The sequence below is a fragment of the Frieseomelitta varia genome, unplaced genomic scaffold (genome assembly GCF_011392965.1).
Source record: "Frieseomelitta varia isolate USP_RPSP 00005682 unplaced genomic scaffold, Fvar_1.2 scaffold_897, whole genome shotgun sequence".
NCBI classification, from domain to species: domain Eukaryota; kingdom Metazoa; phylum Arthropoda; class Insecta; order Hymenoptera; family Apidae; genus Frieseomelitta; species Frieseomelitta varia.
In genome coordinates, this window is record NW_025110697.1 from 263,424 (window position 1) to 280,982 (window position 17,559).

At 32.6% G+C, this 17,559-nt stretch overlaps 4 protein-coding genes and 2 long non-coding RNA genes across 7 annotated transcripts; 3 read left to right on the forward strand and 3 right to left on the reverse strand.

The window, feature by feature from the left end:
* Nucleotides 1–3: 3 nt before the first annotated feature.
* LOC122537248 lies at nucleotides 4–3,115 on the forward strand. The gene is made up of 7 exons (XR_006308587.1): nucleotides 4–412; nucleotides 859–1,030; nucleotides 1,142–1,341; nucleotides 1,428–1,580; nucleotides 2,198–2,356; nucleotides 2,463–2,525; nucleotides 2,894–3,115. It is a non-coding gene; the product is annotated as an uncharacterized LOC122537248 (long non-coding RNA).
* An 859-nt stretch (nucleotides 3,116–3,974) lies between these two features.
* LOC122537240 (DNA ligase 1) lies at nucleotides 3,975–6,317 on the reverse strand. Its single transcript, XM_043670267.1, has 6 exons — nucleotides 5,754–6,317; nucleotides 5,323–5,572; nucleotides 5,104–5,250; nucleotides 4,884–5,028; nucleotides 4,231–4,825; nucleotides 3,975–4,149 (listed from the first exon to the last, which is right to left on the reverse strand). Exons 1-6 carry the CDS (start codon nucleotides 5,814–5,816, stop codon nucleotides 4,024–4,026), a joined length of 1,326 nt encoding a protein of 441 aa, XP_043526202.1. The 5' UTR covers nucleotides 5,817–6,317; the 3' UTR covers nucleotides 3,975–4,023.
* A 56-nt stretch (nucleotides 6,318–6,373) lies between these two features.
* Nucleotides 6,374–7,602, forward strand: LOC122537245 (60S ribosomal protein L35). The gene is made up of 3 exons (XM_043670271.1): nucleotides 6,374–6,489; nucleotides 6,919–7,055; nucleotides 7,323–7,602. Exons 1-3 carry the CDS (start codon nucleotides 6,487–6,489, stop codon nucleotides 7,552–7,554), a joined length of 372 nt encoding a protein of 123 aa, XP_043526206.1. The 5' UTR covers nucleotides 6,374–6,486; the 3' UTR covers nucleotides 7,555–7,602.
* A 47-nt stretch (nucleotides 7,603–7,649) lies between these two features.
* LOC122537241 (L-selectin) lies at nucleotides 7,650–14,221 on the reverse strand. Its single transcript, XM_043670268.1, has 5 exons — nucleotides 13,816–14,221; nucleotides 8,815–8,919; nucleotides 8,530–8,724; nucleotides 8,245–8,450; nucleotides 7,650–8,144 (listed from the first exon to the last, which is right to left on the reverse strand). Exons 2-5 carry the CDS (start codon nucleotides 8,906–8,908, stop codon nucleotides 7,986–7,988), a joined length of 654 nt encoding a protein of 217 aa, XP_043526203.1. The 5' UTR covers nucleotides 8,909–8,919; nucleotides 13,816–14,221; the 3' UTR covers nucleotides 7,650–7,985.
* Nucleotides 14,222–14,743: 522 nt separating this feature from the next.
* LOC122537242 (MIP18 family protein galla-1) lies at nucleotides 14,744–16,062 on the reverse strand. 2 transcript variants are annotated; one of them, XR_006308585.1, is made up of 4 exons: nucleotides 15,755–16,062; nucleotides 15,177–15,440; nucleotides 14,947–15,101; nucleotides 14,744–14,885 (listed from the first exon to the last, which is right to left on the reverse strand). XR_006308585.1 is itself a non-coding variant. In XM_043670269.1 (3 exons), exons 1-3 carry the CDS (start codon nucleotides 15,906–15,908, stop codon nucleotides 15,004–15,006), a joined length of 516 nt encoding a protein of 171 aa, XP_043526204.1. In that variant the 5' UTR covers nucleotides 15,909–16,062; the 3' UTR covers nucleotides 14,744–15,003. The 2 variants fall into 2 exon arrangements, 1 of the variants encoding a protein (XP_043526204.1); XM_043670269.1 differs by having other exon boundaries at nucleotides 14,744–15,101.
* A 119-nt stretch (nucleotides 16,063–16,181) lies between these two features.
* LOC122537246 lies at nucleotides 16,182–17,459 on the forward strand. Its single transcript, XR_006308586.1, has 3 exons — nucleotides 16,182–16,260; nucleotides 16,348–16,451; nucleotides 16,562–17,459. It is a non-coding gene; the product is annotated as an uncharacterized LOC122537246 (long non-coding RNA).
* The last annotated feature ends 100 nt before the right edge of the window (nucleotides 17,460–17,559 follow it).

The following is a 17,559-nucleotide window of genomic DNA, read 5'->3' on the forward strand; positions in this document are numbered from 1 at the left end:
CGTGTGTAAAACTGGGGGACTCTACTCCAGTTCACATAAGAACGCCAACTGTGTGGAAAGCCCGCGCTTTATTTCCCATTGTTTCAGGTGTCAGGCATGCGCGATTTTGGGGCGGCGCTACTGCATGAGAGGAACGCGTCTTCCAGAGCGGAGAAAGCTGGTTACTTCACCGCGTGGGACACAGCCTACCGACGGATCTAACGTCAGGACTAATTAGCCAATCAGACCTTAATTAAGACACAGGACCATTGTCCATCCCCTTCATCTTATGGCGTAACTCTTCGCTAAATTTTCTTCCCATATATTTCTATATTTTCCTAAAGAATGATATGCTGAAGTAGTAACGAAGGAGAAATGATTACATTTGTAAATTAGAGGTATTGTAGTGTCGAGAATCTAGAATTTTAAAGAGGTACGTGCACGCATCAGGAAAAAGTTGGGGTCGAGGTTGACGATGCGAACTTGATCTGATCTGTACCACTTTTTTATGTGTCGAGCATTAGATTGAAATATATGATGCTAACGATAAATTGATTATAAAAATGGCTTTTAAGGTACTGATTGGTCCACCAAGTGTCAGTATAATGTACATCGGTACTGTAACCAATTAGTTTCGAGCATAGTTTAGAATTATTCCAATGTTTGGGAAGTTTGAGGATAGAAGAAAAATGTAGTTAAAATGTCTAAATGGATATGTATGCATATCATGTATCGACATAAGTTAGCACTCATGTGGCGCTAGTGTTGTTTCACTGGTCGTTATAGTCTTAATTTGATATTCATTGAATGAAAATAATTTAAAATTAATTTAAGATTAATATTGTTATTGAACATTATATATTTATATTAATATTATAGGTGAAATGATTTACACTGGCAGCCTATATACTAGCATATTAAACAAAAACAATTTTGATAGATTATGTGCAATTCTCTGAAGACAATCGAAATTGCATCAGAACACAGAGAAAGAGACAGAGACAGAGAGAGATTTATTTATTTCATCGTCGACAGGCTGCAACGCATCTCAGTAAGTATCCATAATCTTGGTCAGCAATATTATACACGGAACGACGCGTGTCAGGGAATGGCACGAACCTTTGTATAACGCAAATGTGTATCGCGAACGAATGCTACATAGGATGATGAGATCGGCACGCGGACCGATTTAGAAAGTATCCTCTATATTTGAATGGCGTTAAAATCATCTTTCATGCTGGTCATTCAGCCTAAACGACTATGTTGTTACATTATTACGAATAAGCACGTTTCGCAATTCATCTTCTCTGAATTGTGCTCCTCCTCAACTGGTAACTAATAGCAGTTCATTTTATTTGTCTGGTTCGTTCAAGTAATATTTATAAATTTGTTTCAAATTATCGAAATTCTCTAAGAAACTAAATGTAATGATATATTATCAATTTTAGTGACATACGGACCCTGATATACCCTGGGAGTCCATGTGAACTAATTTAATCGAAAGGTTGAACAGATAATTAAACACAAGCATGAACAGATTTTTTTCTAAATTACAAAATGATGTCAGGAGATGGTAACTAATTAAATCATCCACCAGGCAAGTAAGTAGCTGAGGATAGTTTTTTTTTTTCTGTATCCTAGGTCCTGTTTGAAGCTAGCAGACGCAAGGGAATTAATAATCATTGATCTTGTTTAGGACAATGGACATAATCACAAGCTTACGATCTAATCTCTCAGATCAATGAGTCAAATAAAACCTAATCAAGACCGGTTTATTGTTTATTTAGTGTGCGAATTCTCACTTTCGATTCCTTTCGTAACCTTTCCCTGATTGTTCGCCGTTACGTGAACGGAAACAATTGTGTTGCGATAAATGCATACTCTGTCTAAGGACCATTTGCTTAATTAACAATTCATTCTTAGGAGCTTTTCGGTAGCAGGCTCCAGTTACCGGAAAGTTGCCACTTCATTGTTCTCCCAAAAAATTTTTTTGGTCGCACCAAAATTACACAACAATTTCTTAACAAAGATAAAGTTGCATTATCTTTGTTAAGAAATTCTATGAAAAGAGAAATAATTGCAATGTATGCTCCTTTGCTATTACCTTTTTCAGTAGTGTGCGATTAATGATACAAAATTCATTATGTACGAAAATGGAATGAACAACTTATAATACTTTTTTTATTTAATAATACTCTAGACCTTTTTTTATTTTCAGAATTCTTCAGACCTTGCAGTAAAATTTGCACATAAATAATAAGAAGATGAAACAATGGTATTGGATCTTCCTACTTTCTCCAGATGATAATCAAAAAGGATCTTGAAAGCAATCCCTCTCGATTATCTCTTCTTCTCTCTTAAGCAAGTGATAGACAAGGTCATTATATGTTCAAAGGATACTCTAAACTCGTTTCAATATTATGCAACACATTCTTCTGCACAATTTGACTGATTTTTTCTTTCTCTTTCTTATGTTACTATAGCTCATTGTGAAACAGCGTGATGTGAATAATGAATTAAATGGATGAAGAGAAGGTATCATCTCAGTGAATGCCCAACAAAAAAAGTCCATTATTTTGTCATATTTAGGGTTACAAGATCTCTTCGATTTGACATCAAAATCTAAAGTAAATCAAGGATACACGTAAAAGTGTTTTAAAGACTTTCAGATTAGTTTTATATAAAAAAAATTATGTATTGAATCAAAACACTTTTTCGTACCTCTCAAAATTCAAATCAATCAACTTCTCGTAATTTTATTTCTTTTTATCAAGTAATATTGAAGATTTAACAATTTTAAAAAGCTTATCATTTATCTCTTAAAAAATACAGGACTTTTGGACTTTTTTAAAATAATTGATCAGAGTTTATATTGTGATACTATCACACGTATCAAATCTTTCATAATGTTCAGGAAATTCATGCTCAAGATCCTTCTGCAGTTTCTTAAGTTCTGAGGAATGTCAATAGCAGTAATTACGAACACGCAAAAAGCGTGTAATGAAGGACGTGCATAGCGTGAAAAGAAACAATGCTAGATAATGTCAATATCAAGTTGACTGTGGCTCAAGATTAATCTTCTAAATACCAAATTGGAATACTCTTTACTACTATGGAATTATGTAAGACAAAATTTGTAAAAGGTCAGAATTTGTATTCTTTGCATTTCATTTCATTTCTTTATACCTGTATTTGTAAATTTTGAAATTTAGGTACTTTGAATTTTTAGAATTTTGAAACTTTGAAATTTTGAACATTGAAATTTTCCGTTTCACTATTTCTTTCAGATTTCCAAATTTTTACATTCTTACATTCCTTTAATTTTATATTTTTGCATTGCAGTTACATACTTCAGAAGAAAACGAAAAAACAAATTATATAAAATTAACAGCAATCTAAATATTTTCTCCTCGATGAAATGACAGTAATTTCAACCGAATATATTAACATCTTATTGACCGTTTCAAATCAAAATTCAATTGTTACTTGTCTACAAGGCACTTGTGCTATTTAATTAATGCAAATGTAAATTATCTTCTCTTCAGCAAGTATTCAAATCATACATTATATAATACTTTTTATGTAAATTTTTTTTCACATTTTCGCTATTTAAGGTCTTAAATCTTAGAAAAATTATTTAAAATCATAGAAGTAGTTTTATCTAACGAGAGTATATGATCATTACTACATTGCGAACTTATTTAGCATTAGCTAACAATAAATTAAGAAACAACGTCAAATTTGAATTAAATTCTATCTATCTTCCCAAATATATCATTATAGTAATTAATATCTTATCTTAATCTTCACATATAAGACTTTATGATAATTTTAAGATAGCTCTCAAGATTAAAAACGAAAAATGTCTTCATCTACATAGATTTCCAAGTTATGCTTTTTATTTTTTTTTTTAAATTGTGGTCTACTATCTGTCTAATGAAAGAATCAATAATTTTGGATCAATGGAAGGTTTTAAGTAATATAACTAAAATTTCATTACAAAACTTTTTTATTGAAAACGTGCCAGCAACATATTTATATTCATTACAGTCTTAAGTGACGATCTTTTTTAAATTTACTAATAGGCCTAGTATCTTTACTCTCTTGCTTCTTTTCCAAAACTTCCTTTATAACTTCTTCTGTGTTTTTCTCTTTGATATCTTTCACTACCTATAAATTATTAAAATATTTTATTTATTTCTTATTACTGTCATAAAAAATATATATATAGTAAAATATTCTATTAATTACAATTTCATAAGTTGATAGTTTAACAGCGTCCTCGTCATTATCATCATCATCATCATCATCATCATCATCATCATCTTCTTCTTCCTCTTCTTCCTCTTCTTCTTCTTCTTCTGTACTATACTCTATTGGAGTTGCTTGTTCTGGATTCAAATCATTTGGTGATCTTTTTAAGATAGATTTAGGTTTTGAAAATAATCTGTAAATATCTGCAGGCGTTTCTATCGAATTTCCATCTGACTTCGTAACTGATTTATTTTTGGAATAATTGAATTCTATCCGAAGGATATCGTCTTCTGAATCTACCACATTTTTACTACTTTTCTCTTTTTCTTTTATTAAATTTTCCTTTTCTTTATTCAAAATATCTTCCGGTTCTGCAAACGAAACCAATTTTTTAACTTTCTGAGTTTCGACTTTGAGCTGATTTATTCCACGAACTTCTTTATTATCTTCCTTAGAATCTTCTTTTTTTGTTTCTTCTCTTTCTTTTCCTTCTTCTTCTCCTTCACTCTCAAAAGAATTTTCTGATTCATAGTAACATTCTCCTTCTTCCAATTCATTTTCATTAAAAAGTTCATATTTTTCATCTTTTAATCTATAAATTAAAATAATTATAAAAACAATTCGAAACTTTAGAGGTTGACAAAATGTACCTATTAAATTCTGCTAATTCTTCTTCAATTTCAAGCTGATCAAGCCTGTTAAATAAATCTTCTTCAGTTTCCATTTTTTTATTTTTTTCCTGCCTAACTTTAGCTAATTTCTGATGATATTCTCTTTCTTTTTCTCTGTGTTTTTCTATAAAAAAAAAAATTAAAAGTTGTTTAAATAGCTATAGAAATTCATTGACACACAAAAAGTAAGAACAATTACTCTTCCATTCCACAATTTGATCTTCATTCCAATGTTCCACAATTTCTCTGCCAACATAGTCCTCAAAAATATTGTTTTCTATCATCATCATTTTACTTTCATACAAATCCCTTTCGGCACTTAATTTTTTTAACATTTCATCAGCTCCTGGAACAAAATTTCACAATTGTTATTTTATTAAATTCTGGTTAGTGACAGATCATCGCATGTTGACCCTACTTTGTATTCTTCTTTCACAAAGAGCTGCTGCACCTGATGCACTATACTTTGCGAAATATTCATCACCCAGGCACGCAAGTATTTCATTCGTATGAATCAATTTGCCTTTCATCAGTGCACGTTTCCCAATTGGTACCATACAATTCACGTACAAGTCTTTTTGAAAAATCTGTAGTGTCTCTGCAACTTTCTGATGACCCTTCTTATAATCTGTCCATATTTTGCACTGCTGCTCGTTTTGTTGGATTCCCTTAAAAAGTATCAATTAATAATTATTTAAAATTTACAAAATTGCAGTGTTGAAACTTTCATTAAATTTCAGGTTAGCAAAGGGATCATGCACGTATCTTTACAATGCACATGTTTTACTTTTAATGAATGAATTCTTTTATTTTTATTTCTATTGTTTTTGTTTTTATTTAATAATCTACCTTCGTCAGGGCTTCGTCCAGAAGTGCACGTTGAACTTTTTGCGTATCGTCCTCGGAGTTCATCGTCGAAATAGATAACAATATATCTCAAAGCCAAAGAAAAATAACCAAAAATCTTTATTGTAACACAGCACTATTACAATGTGACATAGTACTAAACATAGTACTATTCATTTTCCTACTGTACGAACATACGACAATTATTAATATTTTGAAATCATTATAACTCGATAGATCATACAAAATATACAGCCTCATGATCTAAATCATTTAATATAGTCATATTTTAATTTTGATCCATTCTCATAATTTCGTTATTTTGTAAATATTCTTTAAATTGTTCTCATTCTTCGAACATAACCTAAAGAAAAAAACCTCTGTGACACCGTGATCACGAAGATGTCATCACAGTAACGTAGTATGAAGATCGTTAATTAATCCCGATATTACGGGATATTAATCATTGTAATAATCTAATTGTAGAAGATAACTTGGTTTTTTCGTAATTTTATTATTAATTTTTTTTTATCGAAAAGTAAGGAAGCTAATTCTCTTCTTTCATAGAGATGTAAGTACATTCAAATGTATAAGTTAAATGTAGTAAATATTTTCATCGATAGAGAGCAGTAAGATAGCAGTGCAGATATTCTCCAACCACACGTGGCAATGTGTTTCGTTGATTCATGGTTTTCTTTCTTATTTCCTTTTTCCGTTGAAGAGGAACAATCGCAAGATGGTTAGTGAATTGGTGAAAATCTAATTTTGCTCGAAACATCCTTCGCATTTATTAATTACTTGTTTGATTATAATGTTTTTAACCACAATTCTCACAAAAATATCATAACATTTTTATTAGCCGAGTCGCGTTCGACGAGAAGCGTGGACATAACCTCTCGATCTTTCATCATGACGCTTAACATCTTTTATTTTAACTGAAAATTGTTCGTCTTATCAATGTCGTTTTAATGTACACTAGCAATTAGTTTGGAACGTATTGGTTAATTAAATAGTACGTCGGTTTCTTTTAATAGGAAATTAGTGTTAAGGAAGTATCGTAAATTTATGTTCCCATTGGCAGTAACGTAAAACAAAACGTTGAACGTGAAAATTTTTAAACATCTGTTAAAAGTGCAATGTATGTAAGGGTAGTGTTGTGCTGTTTCAGGTTAAGGTTAAGTGTACTGATCTGAGGACAAAAGATAAAAATGAGCTGCTCAAGCAGGTGGTGGAGCTCAAAACTGAGTTGACAACCCTCCGTGTGGCGAAAGTTACTGGTGGTGCTGCATCCAAACTTTCGAAAATGTACGTATGTATTTCATGCAAAATCTCGGTCTCAACGAATCAAATTTTAGTTGAAAGCTTTATTAAAATCAACATAAATAAAAATCTTGAACTCGTTAGTTATGTAAAGTTCAGTGTAATTTTATATAACTTACATCTTTCTATTCACAATTTCATAAGAATCTTTGTATGTATTTTTAATTGAAATGTTTGAACTTTCAATTTTTTCAGCAATTAGAAGATTATTCGAATGAATTGTTTTTTATTTCTTTTTTGTATGCATTTCAGACGTGTAGTGAGGAAGGCGATAGCTAGGGTATATATTATCATGCACCAGAAACAGAAGGAAAACTTGCGTTTATTGTACAAAAATCACAAGTACAAGCCTTTGGATTTGAGGCCAAAGAAAACCAGAGCTATTAGGAGAGCTCTGACGCCTTACCAAGCCAATAGAAAGACTCCGAAAGAAATTCGCAAACGATCTGCTTTCCCTCCAAGGAAGTATGCTTTAAAGGTGTAAATCGCGAGGTACTAAGGAACAAAATAAAGATTTTTTAAAAATTCCAAATTGTATTACCTTTTAGAATTAGGAGATAAAAGATCACTGATTCCAAATTTCTTAGCGAATGCTTTTTATTTTGTATAGAAAAAGTGTACAAAAGTTAAAACTTAGATATAGGCAGCTTCTACTTAGTCTAAATCTAATGCAATGCTTGATTGTTCAATATCTAATTTATCAAATTCTAATTTAATTCATTTCGAGAATTCCGTATGATACAATTGTGAATGAATGAAAGTATTTAAATTAATTCTAATTATAATGGATCATTATACTTTGTAATTATATAAATTAGAAGGTTCAAGAGATAGAAAAGTTTTTTGCTACTCTTGCGCGATCGAAAAATCTTAGACATTGAACATTCAAGAATTAATAGAAGCTACGAAAAGCTTTTAAAAGCGAATGCCAGGGTTTCTAGAAAGGACGAAGTTCAAAAGTTCGTCACTGTCCTCGCAGACGAATGGTTTTCGATGATGGCAGGCTACATCGTGCCACTTGATGCCGTCGTTGTAAAAGTTGTTCAAGATTGACAAACAAGACTCGTCATTGCCCTGTGACATAAATCCATGTGTTATAAAATCATAAAAAATGAAGATCGAAAGAAACAACTGAAGAAGAAGAGGAATACGAAAGTAGTAGAAAATAAATTACTTGAGCAGCTTCACGGTTATCAGGCTGTGCTTGGCCAAATCCACCAGTGTTGCTCCAATCTCCAGAATTACGTTGTGTGGTTGGTCCAATTTTGGCTCCAGAACCAGACCAGAACCATCCGTTGATATTCTGCGGCTGAAGATCCGGTCTGTCGCAACCATTGAAGTTGCATTTCCGTCCGGATGTCCAGATATATCTCACATTTCCTACATGAAAACAGAAAATGAAGAAAATGAAGAAAAATTCACAGTGTAAACATAAGAATAATTCTCATTTATAATTAACCTCTTGCCACTCTCTGTTTGATGAATTCATTTTCTTGTGGTGTTTCAAGAGAAACTGCGTCCATACAGTGTCTGCGGCAGATATTACGAGCATCCAACCAATCTACTTCAAGATTTCTAGTCGGTTGATGTTCCCAGCTGAAGAAATACGAATGTGCAACACCTCTAGCGTCCCTATAAGTAGCATGTCGTACCCCTGGAACAAGATTGAAACGAGAACAAGTCGCTATTTATTGTTTTATTACAAAAATGTTAGAGTAAGATGTATTAGCTAATAAACACTCACGGTTGGCACAGCTGCGTGGATCAGGAAGGGCTAGTCGGCGTTGAGCATTCACCACAACGGCAACGAGAACCAACATCAACCATATCGTCTTCATATTTACTGTTGCTGAACAAACGAAGAGCAGATAATCAAATCTTTATGCTTAGTATAACGATCCAAGTAATTTTCTACTTGAGGAGCATTTAACATGCAATTAAAAAAAAAAAATTATATTCAATAAGTTTATTTTCCGAAGATATTTCATTTCATATAAAAACAACAGAGAACGAATGTTCCAGAAAAACGTGGTTTCTAGCATCCGATGACTAGCGAGTAAAAGTTTCTTGGGAACGAATCTTTGTCGAGGGTGAAAGGAGACTTTTCAGCGGTGAATTATGATCTATGAAAGGAGGAGAGGTTCTCTCACGACGACGATGAGGAAAAATACTTGAGGATTTTGCAACAGGTCTTTATTTTTTGTGACATGTCGTTGACTTTCCTCGGGGCCTCTGCAGCCTCGTTGTAACTTTCTAAATCGTCCTCGTGACAAAACAAAACATAAGACGATCCGCAATTAATAGCCATGCTGGGGCTATCTGAATATGAAGCAATTATCTCAACAACGTTCTGTAACGCAAGAGAATGTAAGTAGTACGAAGAAATATAGTTTCAAGAAGTTCGCGAGATTGCTATCTATACTGACAGCTTGATAAATAACTGGAAGAGAATATGTGGATTACTACTCAATATGATAGCTTCTAAGTAGATTGGTTACATTTTATGGAAATTGGATTTCGTGGCGTGAAATACATTAATTAGAATTAAATCTGACTAATGCTAAATTAAAAATAAGTTGAGCTAATTGCTACTTTGGAGAACTTAAAAAATAGTACTATAGGTGATCGCTCATCACTTTTAATACATAGTTAGAAATTCATTTTTGTTTTAATATCGAGACAATATTGATCTCTAATGACAAATCACTTATCGCAGTATAATTGAAGATATCTTTAAATTGATTAGCTCGAGTTTACCCTGTGGAAGCAGGGTGAAATAAGTAAGTAAGAAATATGATCTGTTTAGAAATTTGAGAACTTAGTAGACATGATGACTTCTAGCTTGGATAATACTAAAGTTGTTTGGAATTTTTATTGATACAAAATATTAAACTCTACATTTTATAATCTTTTTATGAGCAGTGAATCGATTAGAAAGCGACCGTTTAAAATTAAATCCTTGGAAATACAGAAGGAAGCCGCTCGTTTTCGTGCTAAAACGTAATTACATTTACTTTTGCAATCAGCATACTTTCCATTTTGTAATTTGTATGATTGAAATATCTAATATTCCGCTATTGCGTCAACCACTTCTTGTTCAATTATTATACTGAATAATAGTGATCTTTATTTGGGACTGCACGTCACTGCGGATTTAATGAAGCACTGCTCTTAATAGCACAACTTTCGCTAAAAATTAGTGTCAGCGGTCATTCACCTGGATTGAAGAAATGATAATGCCGTCCCGGAAGAGATAATTCAATTATAAACTAAATAACTAAGGAACAGTACAAAATGTTTCTCGACCACAGAAGAGGGAAGTTTAATTGATAGGGATTCAAATATTTGACTAGACTAAACTAAACTAAACAATGTTGTATCTCATTACAGTACCATGGCTATGCAAATTTGCATGATATTGAACTAGAGGTAATATTTAATCAACTGAATCGTTTTAATACAATATAACATATTCATTTTCTTATAACTTTTTACAAATATAATTTATTGAATAAAATATCAATCTTTCTGTTTAAGTACTAAATAAAGTAATTTTCTGTCTGCGAAAGTGAAGAACGAGTCGTGATTGACGTATGGATTATTTTGACGATTGCGACTTAAATTAAATGACGCTTTCATTGAGGATTCTCTCCGGAAGCAAGATGTTAAAGAAGGTCGACAGAACGGATGAGGCTTTCGACAGAATGTCATCTTATCTATTACGCAAGAATTTTATTGCTATCCTGTCACGAAGTGATTGTGAAATTCTGCGAGTTAATTCCACAAATTTGCTAATTACTTATATGAAAATTCATATCTTTAGGAACACGATTGAAACATGAAACATGAAGTAGAGATTTGTTTTACGTATCAAATATCGTACTTTGCATATTTCATGTGAAATGAAATCTAAGCAGAGATTCGTTTCAGAAAAAAATATTGAACATGTAATATTTCATATGCTTCATGTATTATGTATATTTTGGCATTTTTCAATTCCAAATTTATTATTTTTCTGGATATTATCTAGCCCCTAATCACAAATAAATATGGCTACAAAAAGAGTATTACTACATATCCTTTTCTGTCAGATTCTACAGTTCATTTTCACACTATCAAATTTTTCAAAATGCAAAAGTGTATTTAATTAATACGTAAACACTGAAATAAATAAAATGTGTGTCAATACTTTTTGCAGCCATTATATTTAGCAAAGATGACATTTTCAAAAAATTCATTGGACCTTTTCTTTTATTAGTTATACGTATGTACGTTTTCTCCTACAATTTCTATGTATTTTTGAGCTTAAATTCGTCTCTGGTTAAAGGGTTAGAAGAGTATCGACGAAAGAGGAACAGAAAGAGGGAGAGATCGTGGCTTTATTTCGTATCCGCATATGTGCTCGTGGAACCGTTATCTGGCCGGCTTTATATCGTCCGGTTTACGTGGTTGGCTGTGTGCTCTATGTCTTTCTTAACGGCTCCTCGTCTGTCTGTATACGCGTATTCGGGACGAGTACGACGATACAAAAACGAGACAGAGGAGCGTGCCAATGCGTCCGACGGAGGAATAAAAAAAAAGGAGAAGGAAGATGAAGAAGAAAATCGGTGCCGGTTCAATTTCGACTTTCGCCCGATCCAGATTGATCGTGAATAGTTACTTCATCCGTGTTCCATTTTTTGTTTCTTTTTTTCTTTTACGACTCGTTTCCTTTGTGAATGAAATTTTTGATTGGTGGATACTACACGTTGAACGAAATTATAGATTCCTGGATATGTGCCCATATACTCAACGTCAACGTACACAGAGGTATTCTCAAACATATTTATGCAAATGTGTTCTTAATAACATGTGGGTCACCGATGACACCTGTTGTTCCATTTACATCTTCATTTCTTCTCTTTCTTCTTTAATATAATTTGATGTACTCTTTCTCTTTAAAGTTCAATAATTTGATGTATTCTTTCTTTAAAATTGAAAATTTAATTTGCAGCAATTGCCAATTCTCTGTCATTTCATATAACATTAAAGAAATGATACATCAAAATCATTACATTGAAAAATGTTTGATGTAATCTGAAATTGAGAAAAATGTTTAAAAATACTCCCAAATCATCAAAGTATTTTTAAACGTTTGACAAATATCTATGTTTAAAAAAAAAACATGTTCTAACATTCGTATACAGACATTGAAAACATTGTCGTATACAGACTATTATGTTTTGGATGGTTGAACGAGGAAGTATTAGTCTAGGAAAAAAAGATTAATCTTTAATTCAGAAACTTTTGCTTAGCCTGTTCAATGAGGAAGAGAATTTCTCTTTAATTCAATTGAGCAAGTGGTTTTGTGATGAAAATCGTGAGGGTAAAAGCAGGTTTGCTTCTTTTTTCTCCTTTTACGGAGGATATCGTAATGAATTCCCGACCGAGAAGTAATACTTCACGTGCTCCACAAGTTGCATCGTTGCGTAGACTTGTGCAGGTCTTACGCAAGGAAAGTATGTACATTCGCGAAGATAAACCTCATCACCTCTCGTGAATCGAAGAGAAAGTGAGTGATTTTCAAAACAATCTAAAACCCAAGATGAGTCAAAATGGTCAAAAAAATATGCAGAATCTTCTTTTCCTTTTTCAAGAAATTGTAACTAAATAATGCAACCTTCCTGCTGATAATTTTCCTTTCAATTTGAGGAACAAAGAAGGTTTAATTAGTGTTTGTTAAATAAATTTCGCACTTTTAAATTATATATATATACATATATGGAAAGCGTGAGAATTAATAAGCGAAATTTCATGCATAGTGTGAATTTGGTCAAAAGGTTTGAGAACAATTTTACGGGACACGTATAAAAAAAAAAAACGTAATTATGAAGTAATTGTTTGAGCATAAGCAGAGGCAATTGAGAGTGCGCTGTTAATTAAGAAACTATCAATTATGAACGCCTCTGCGTGCTAAAATGAAGGCCTAATTTAATACCGAACAAAGAACCAAAAAATAGTAAATTAGACTTTGCTAATTTGCCTACGCGTAATATTGTAAAAAAAGTTTCCACAACTTTAGTAAACAATAGGTAGTGGATTTTGAAATTCGAATAATGATGTCTGGAAATTGTCCAGACAAAATTTTCATTGATATTAACAGTGAAATGCAATTTTTATTACTAAATTTACGTATATATTTCTTATTATAAAATCTAATTCGAATCTAATTTGAAGCGCTATCATTGAATCTCGAAATTGCTAAATAATTATTTCGCAATAAAAATCATAGATTTTTATCATAATTAATTGGAAGCGTGCAATAACGGGAAGGGCAAGATTAAAAAGTCAAAAATTAGCCAAGATAAGTTTGTTATATTGCATAAATATCTTAATATATTTTTACTATGTTGAATATAAATTCAACATGGTAATATTGTTCTTCATATTTAAAAAATTCAAAATATTTCTGGGATCATGCTACCAGTCTTTACATCTTATACTCAGTAATAGTCTAAATGGAGATAAGGAGACGATTCGACAAAATTTTTACAAGAAGGTGAAAGCAACAGGAATCGACGGTAGTTGAAGCCATAACGATCCGCAACGAGACACATTAGCGAGCGTGATGCACGCGACAAAACGCGCGAAAATTATTTAGAAGAGAAGACCACTGAAGAGAAAGTTTGAAGGAGTCATAGTGCAGGTCAAACAAGGCGACCGTTCGATTTGCGAGGTCGCTTTCGATTTCTCCAGGTGCACTTACCTAAAGAGACTCTTCCTCTGGATACTCTGTCGATTTTTGTTCACTTTCAAGGATCTTCTAACCAAAGAGGCAATTGCAACAGTGAATTGCCAATAAGAAGGTGCTACGATAGGAAAGAGTTGGAACGTCTTTCGTGGCCCGTATATATGGACTGAAGTATGCGTATATTTTTCGGCCAGGCCAATAGGGAACGTTAGCTCGTCCACGACTTGTCGATCGCGACGAGAAGGAAGAATGAACTGCGGTGTACGAACAGGCAACCGGTATATAGCCGGCCCACATTCCCTTCTGGCTCGAGTAACCCAGTTTCTTCCCACCCGAGTGTATCTGGAGAGCATCTTCGGGGGCCTGAAAGGGGCCCCGGATAATTCCCATCTTGTCCCAGCACCTCTCACCAGTCGCTTCCCTCCTACCCGTTACTTAGGCGATGTTCCTCGAACTCTTTCGGAGCTAGAATTCGTTTTTCTCATGTTGGAATCTGTAGCTGGTAATTGATTCTTCTTAAGGAATTGTCCTTCCGTTTGATTCTATTTAGACAAGATTCTGTTAATCTTCACTGGCAAACGAGTATCTATTACTCTTTGGATTTTTTTCTTTTTCAGAATTTAAGGCATAATAGGCCATAATTGCTCTTTGAATGAAAGACGGTTGAACTAAATACATATATGCAATTAAATTTATAGGGATTTCTGTCACTTTCAATTATTTTGATTATTTGTAATAACAAAGATTAACGAGGATTAATTGTTAAACGAAAAAGAATAAATTTTTATATCAAATATACATAGGAGTTTGGATTTTAGTATTGAATATTATAATTATCAATTGCAATTGGTTTTTGAATTTCAAGAAAAAAAAAATTTTAATAACAAGCATATTTTACACCTAAGTTTATAGTTCAAGATTCGAAATATGTATACAAAATATATTTAAAGTAACTACAGAACCATGCTATATATTTACAGCACCATTGACTTTGTACAATCAACTATAATAATGTTTTAAATTGTAAAATTCCATCAGTATTCATTGATCTTTTCAGTAAATGTGACCTTTTGATATCTTCTGCACTAAAATAAAAGTTGTGTTTGCATACTATTTGCATACTATTATCGTACAAAAATAACCTACTACAAATGAACAGTGTTGGACATAATGAAACCCATGCACCATAGAGGAGCTAGGCTTTCACTCTTCTTCTTGAATACATTTCTCCACCAGTTCTCTCAAGTTAGGGTTTTCCATGGCAGCAGCAATTCTTTCTTTGTCATTTATTTGTTTATTTACTGAAATGTAAAACATTTAATGCACACTAAGGTGAATTGGTAATTCTTTCACAAAGAATGATTGATTATATTTACTTTCTTGTTCTGTAGAGTGTGCGCCTTTCTTAATAAATATATCCAGTTTAAAAAGGGCTACTAAATGACGTTCTAGTTTCACTCTAATACACAAACCAATCAATGTTGCCAGAGAACAATGAGGCACTGTCGGATTGAATTCAATGCGAATGACAGAAACTCCCTTGGGAGTTTGCCTCAAGATCTCAACACAGTCTTCATATACAACATCCAATTGCTCCAATGTTTGAGGTTTCTCTGGATCCTTGATCGTTCTCAATAAATCTATGACGATTTTAAATTTTATAAGCCTTGGTAACAAGCAATTTGCTAGTTGAATCTTTTTCTATTAACACATATTATGTGCCTTTCAGTCAATTTTAGAAAATAAGCGGTGACTTTACAAATGAAATTTATACAGCTGCAAGAGAGTACCAAATATAACATGATTTTAGTAAAATTTTATGTTACTAACAGGTATGCTTAACTTGTTTGTTAAATCAGAACCTCCGTCGACTAATTGTCAATATTAAATGATTTTCTAGTTAGGTGAGAATATTAGTCAACCCGTTAGCGTTCAAGTTGAAATGTGAACTTGCCATAAACGGATTCCTTCAGCTCGGTGTCGGACTGCGAGACCAAACCTCTGTTCTTCACATCCAAACAGTCTTCAACAGCCTCCATCTCGTCGCTCGTCGGCACACCATCTTTTATCCTCCCCCCAATTGAGATTTTTCGTAAAAATGACAACATTCTTGCCCCGTTCCCCCCTGGCCACTTGTAACGATCAGCGACACATCATTGAAATTTGTTTATGTTATGGCTGGCAATTACTACTGGTACATTTAACCTCTGGTCAACGACATACAGAGCGCACGGTAGTTGTGCGTCATCATGGCGCGGAAGTTCAACGATGAACAACATCTCCGTTTCAAGATTTTTCAACTATAACGTCCAGTTGAAAACGAAAAATCAACGCTAGCATTTTGATAATGTCGAATATCACACGGAGATCAAGTATATTATCGTGTTGATGATCTCTATAAGGTAAATGAACTGAAGGTTTCAAAGCCTACAATGTCAGAGCATCGTATATTTGACAATTGTGAGGTTAAATTTAACTTTATTTAATTTCATGTATAATTTTATTTAAGCGTTACATAGATTTCTACGTATTGCTCGTGCTTTTCAGAATTTTCTAAATATATTGAGCGTTGAATCGTTGAATATGACTCGAATCTTGTGATATATAATCAGTTATATAAATTTAATCCGACAACTTTATCTTATCCGAAGGTAAGTTTAAGTCCAAAGAGTATAACGATTTAACTTTATTGATTCAAGTTATCATACACGCAGAAATCTTTGTAAGAAATCTCTGTTAATTTGTAATTTTATACGTATAGATTCGTGCGCTATCTGTTGATGTTCAGCACAACTAGAAGAGCCATCCAAACTGTTCCTTCTTATTTAATTATGTTTCAAAAGGAAGAAATAATTATTCCGGCGATCTGAAATACAATTTATTATGTTGTATTTATGAGATATGCTTACTATCATTTATTTAGTCTTGATTATTAGAATGCTTACTATCATTTATTTATTTTTGATTATTATTAAAATGCGAAATTCATGAAAAATTTAGAATTTTAAATGCACGCATGTTATATAAGAGGTATTTTAATTAAACAAGCATGTTTCAGATAACTTTGAGCGAGAAAGAAATTTTCTTTCCTCATTATCGTACTGCACGCGCGTTTCGTTCGCCATTGTCATAATAAATAATGCAAAAAGATACCAGTCCATGTGCCTGAATGCTAGGATTATTTTACGGTTCATGAAGATAATTAAGGATTTAAAATAAGATAAAAGAACTTGTATAATCAGGAATTTAATTCGTCGCGAATGAAAGTTTAATCATCATGGTAAATAAAGATTTGATAGATTCAAAAATAATTTTGCCAAAGCGGGAAATATTATTTCACAGATGGCGCCAAGATTCTTAGTGTCACTTGGGCATTTAAATGGAACGTTACACTTTTTATCTTGGAAGAGATGAGCCGTATGTGATACGAGACCAATGACCCATGAACAGCATCATTCAAACTCATCTGTATATCTTGTAAACCTTCACGATATATGAACATCTAAGATACAAATCATTTCTATAATCATAATATGCTCTGCAGCCTTGAACAACCTTGTATGGAGGTTAAGTTCGTAATTTGCATTTTAATATTTCTTTAGAATACTATATTATATGATTTATTCATATTTTTTTAATATAATATGCGACACTTTCAAATGTTTCATCTATCAAATATTATATATGATACATATACATATACATATACATTTTAGATTTTAGATTTTACATTTTACACATCTTTTTCTTTTCATTTTT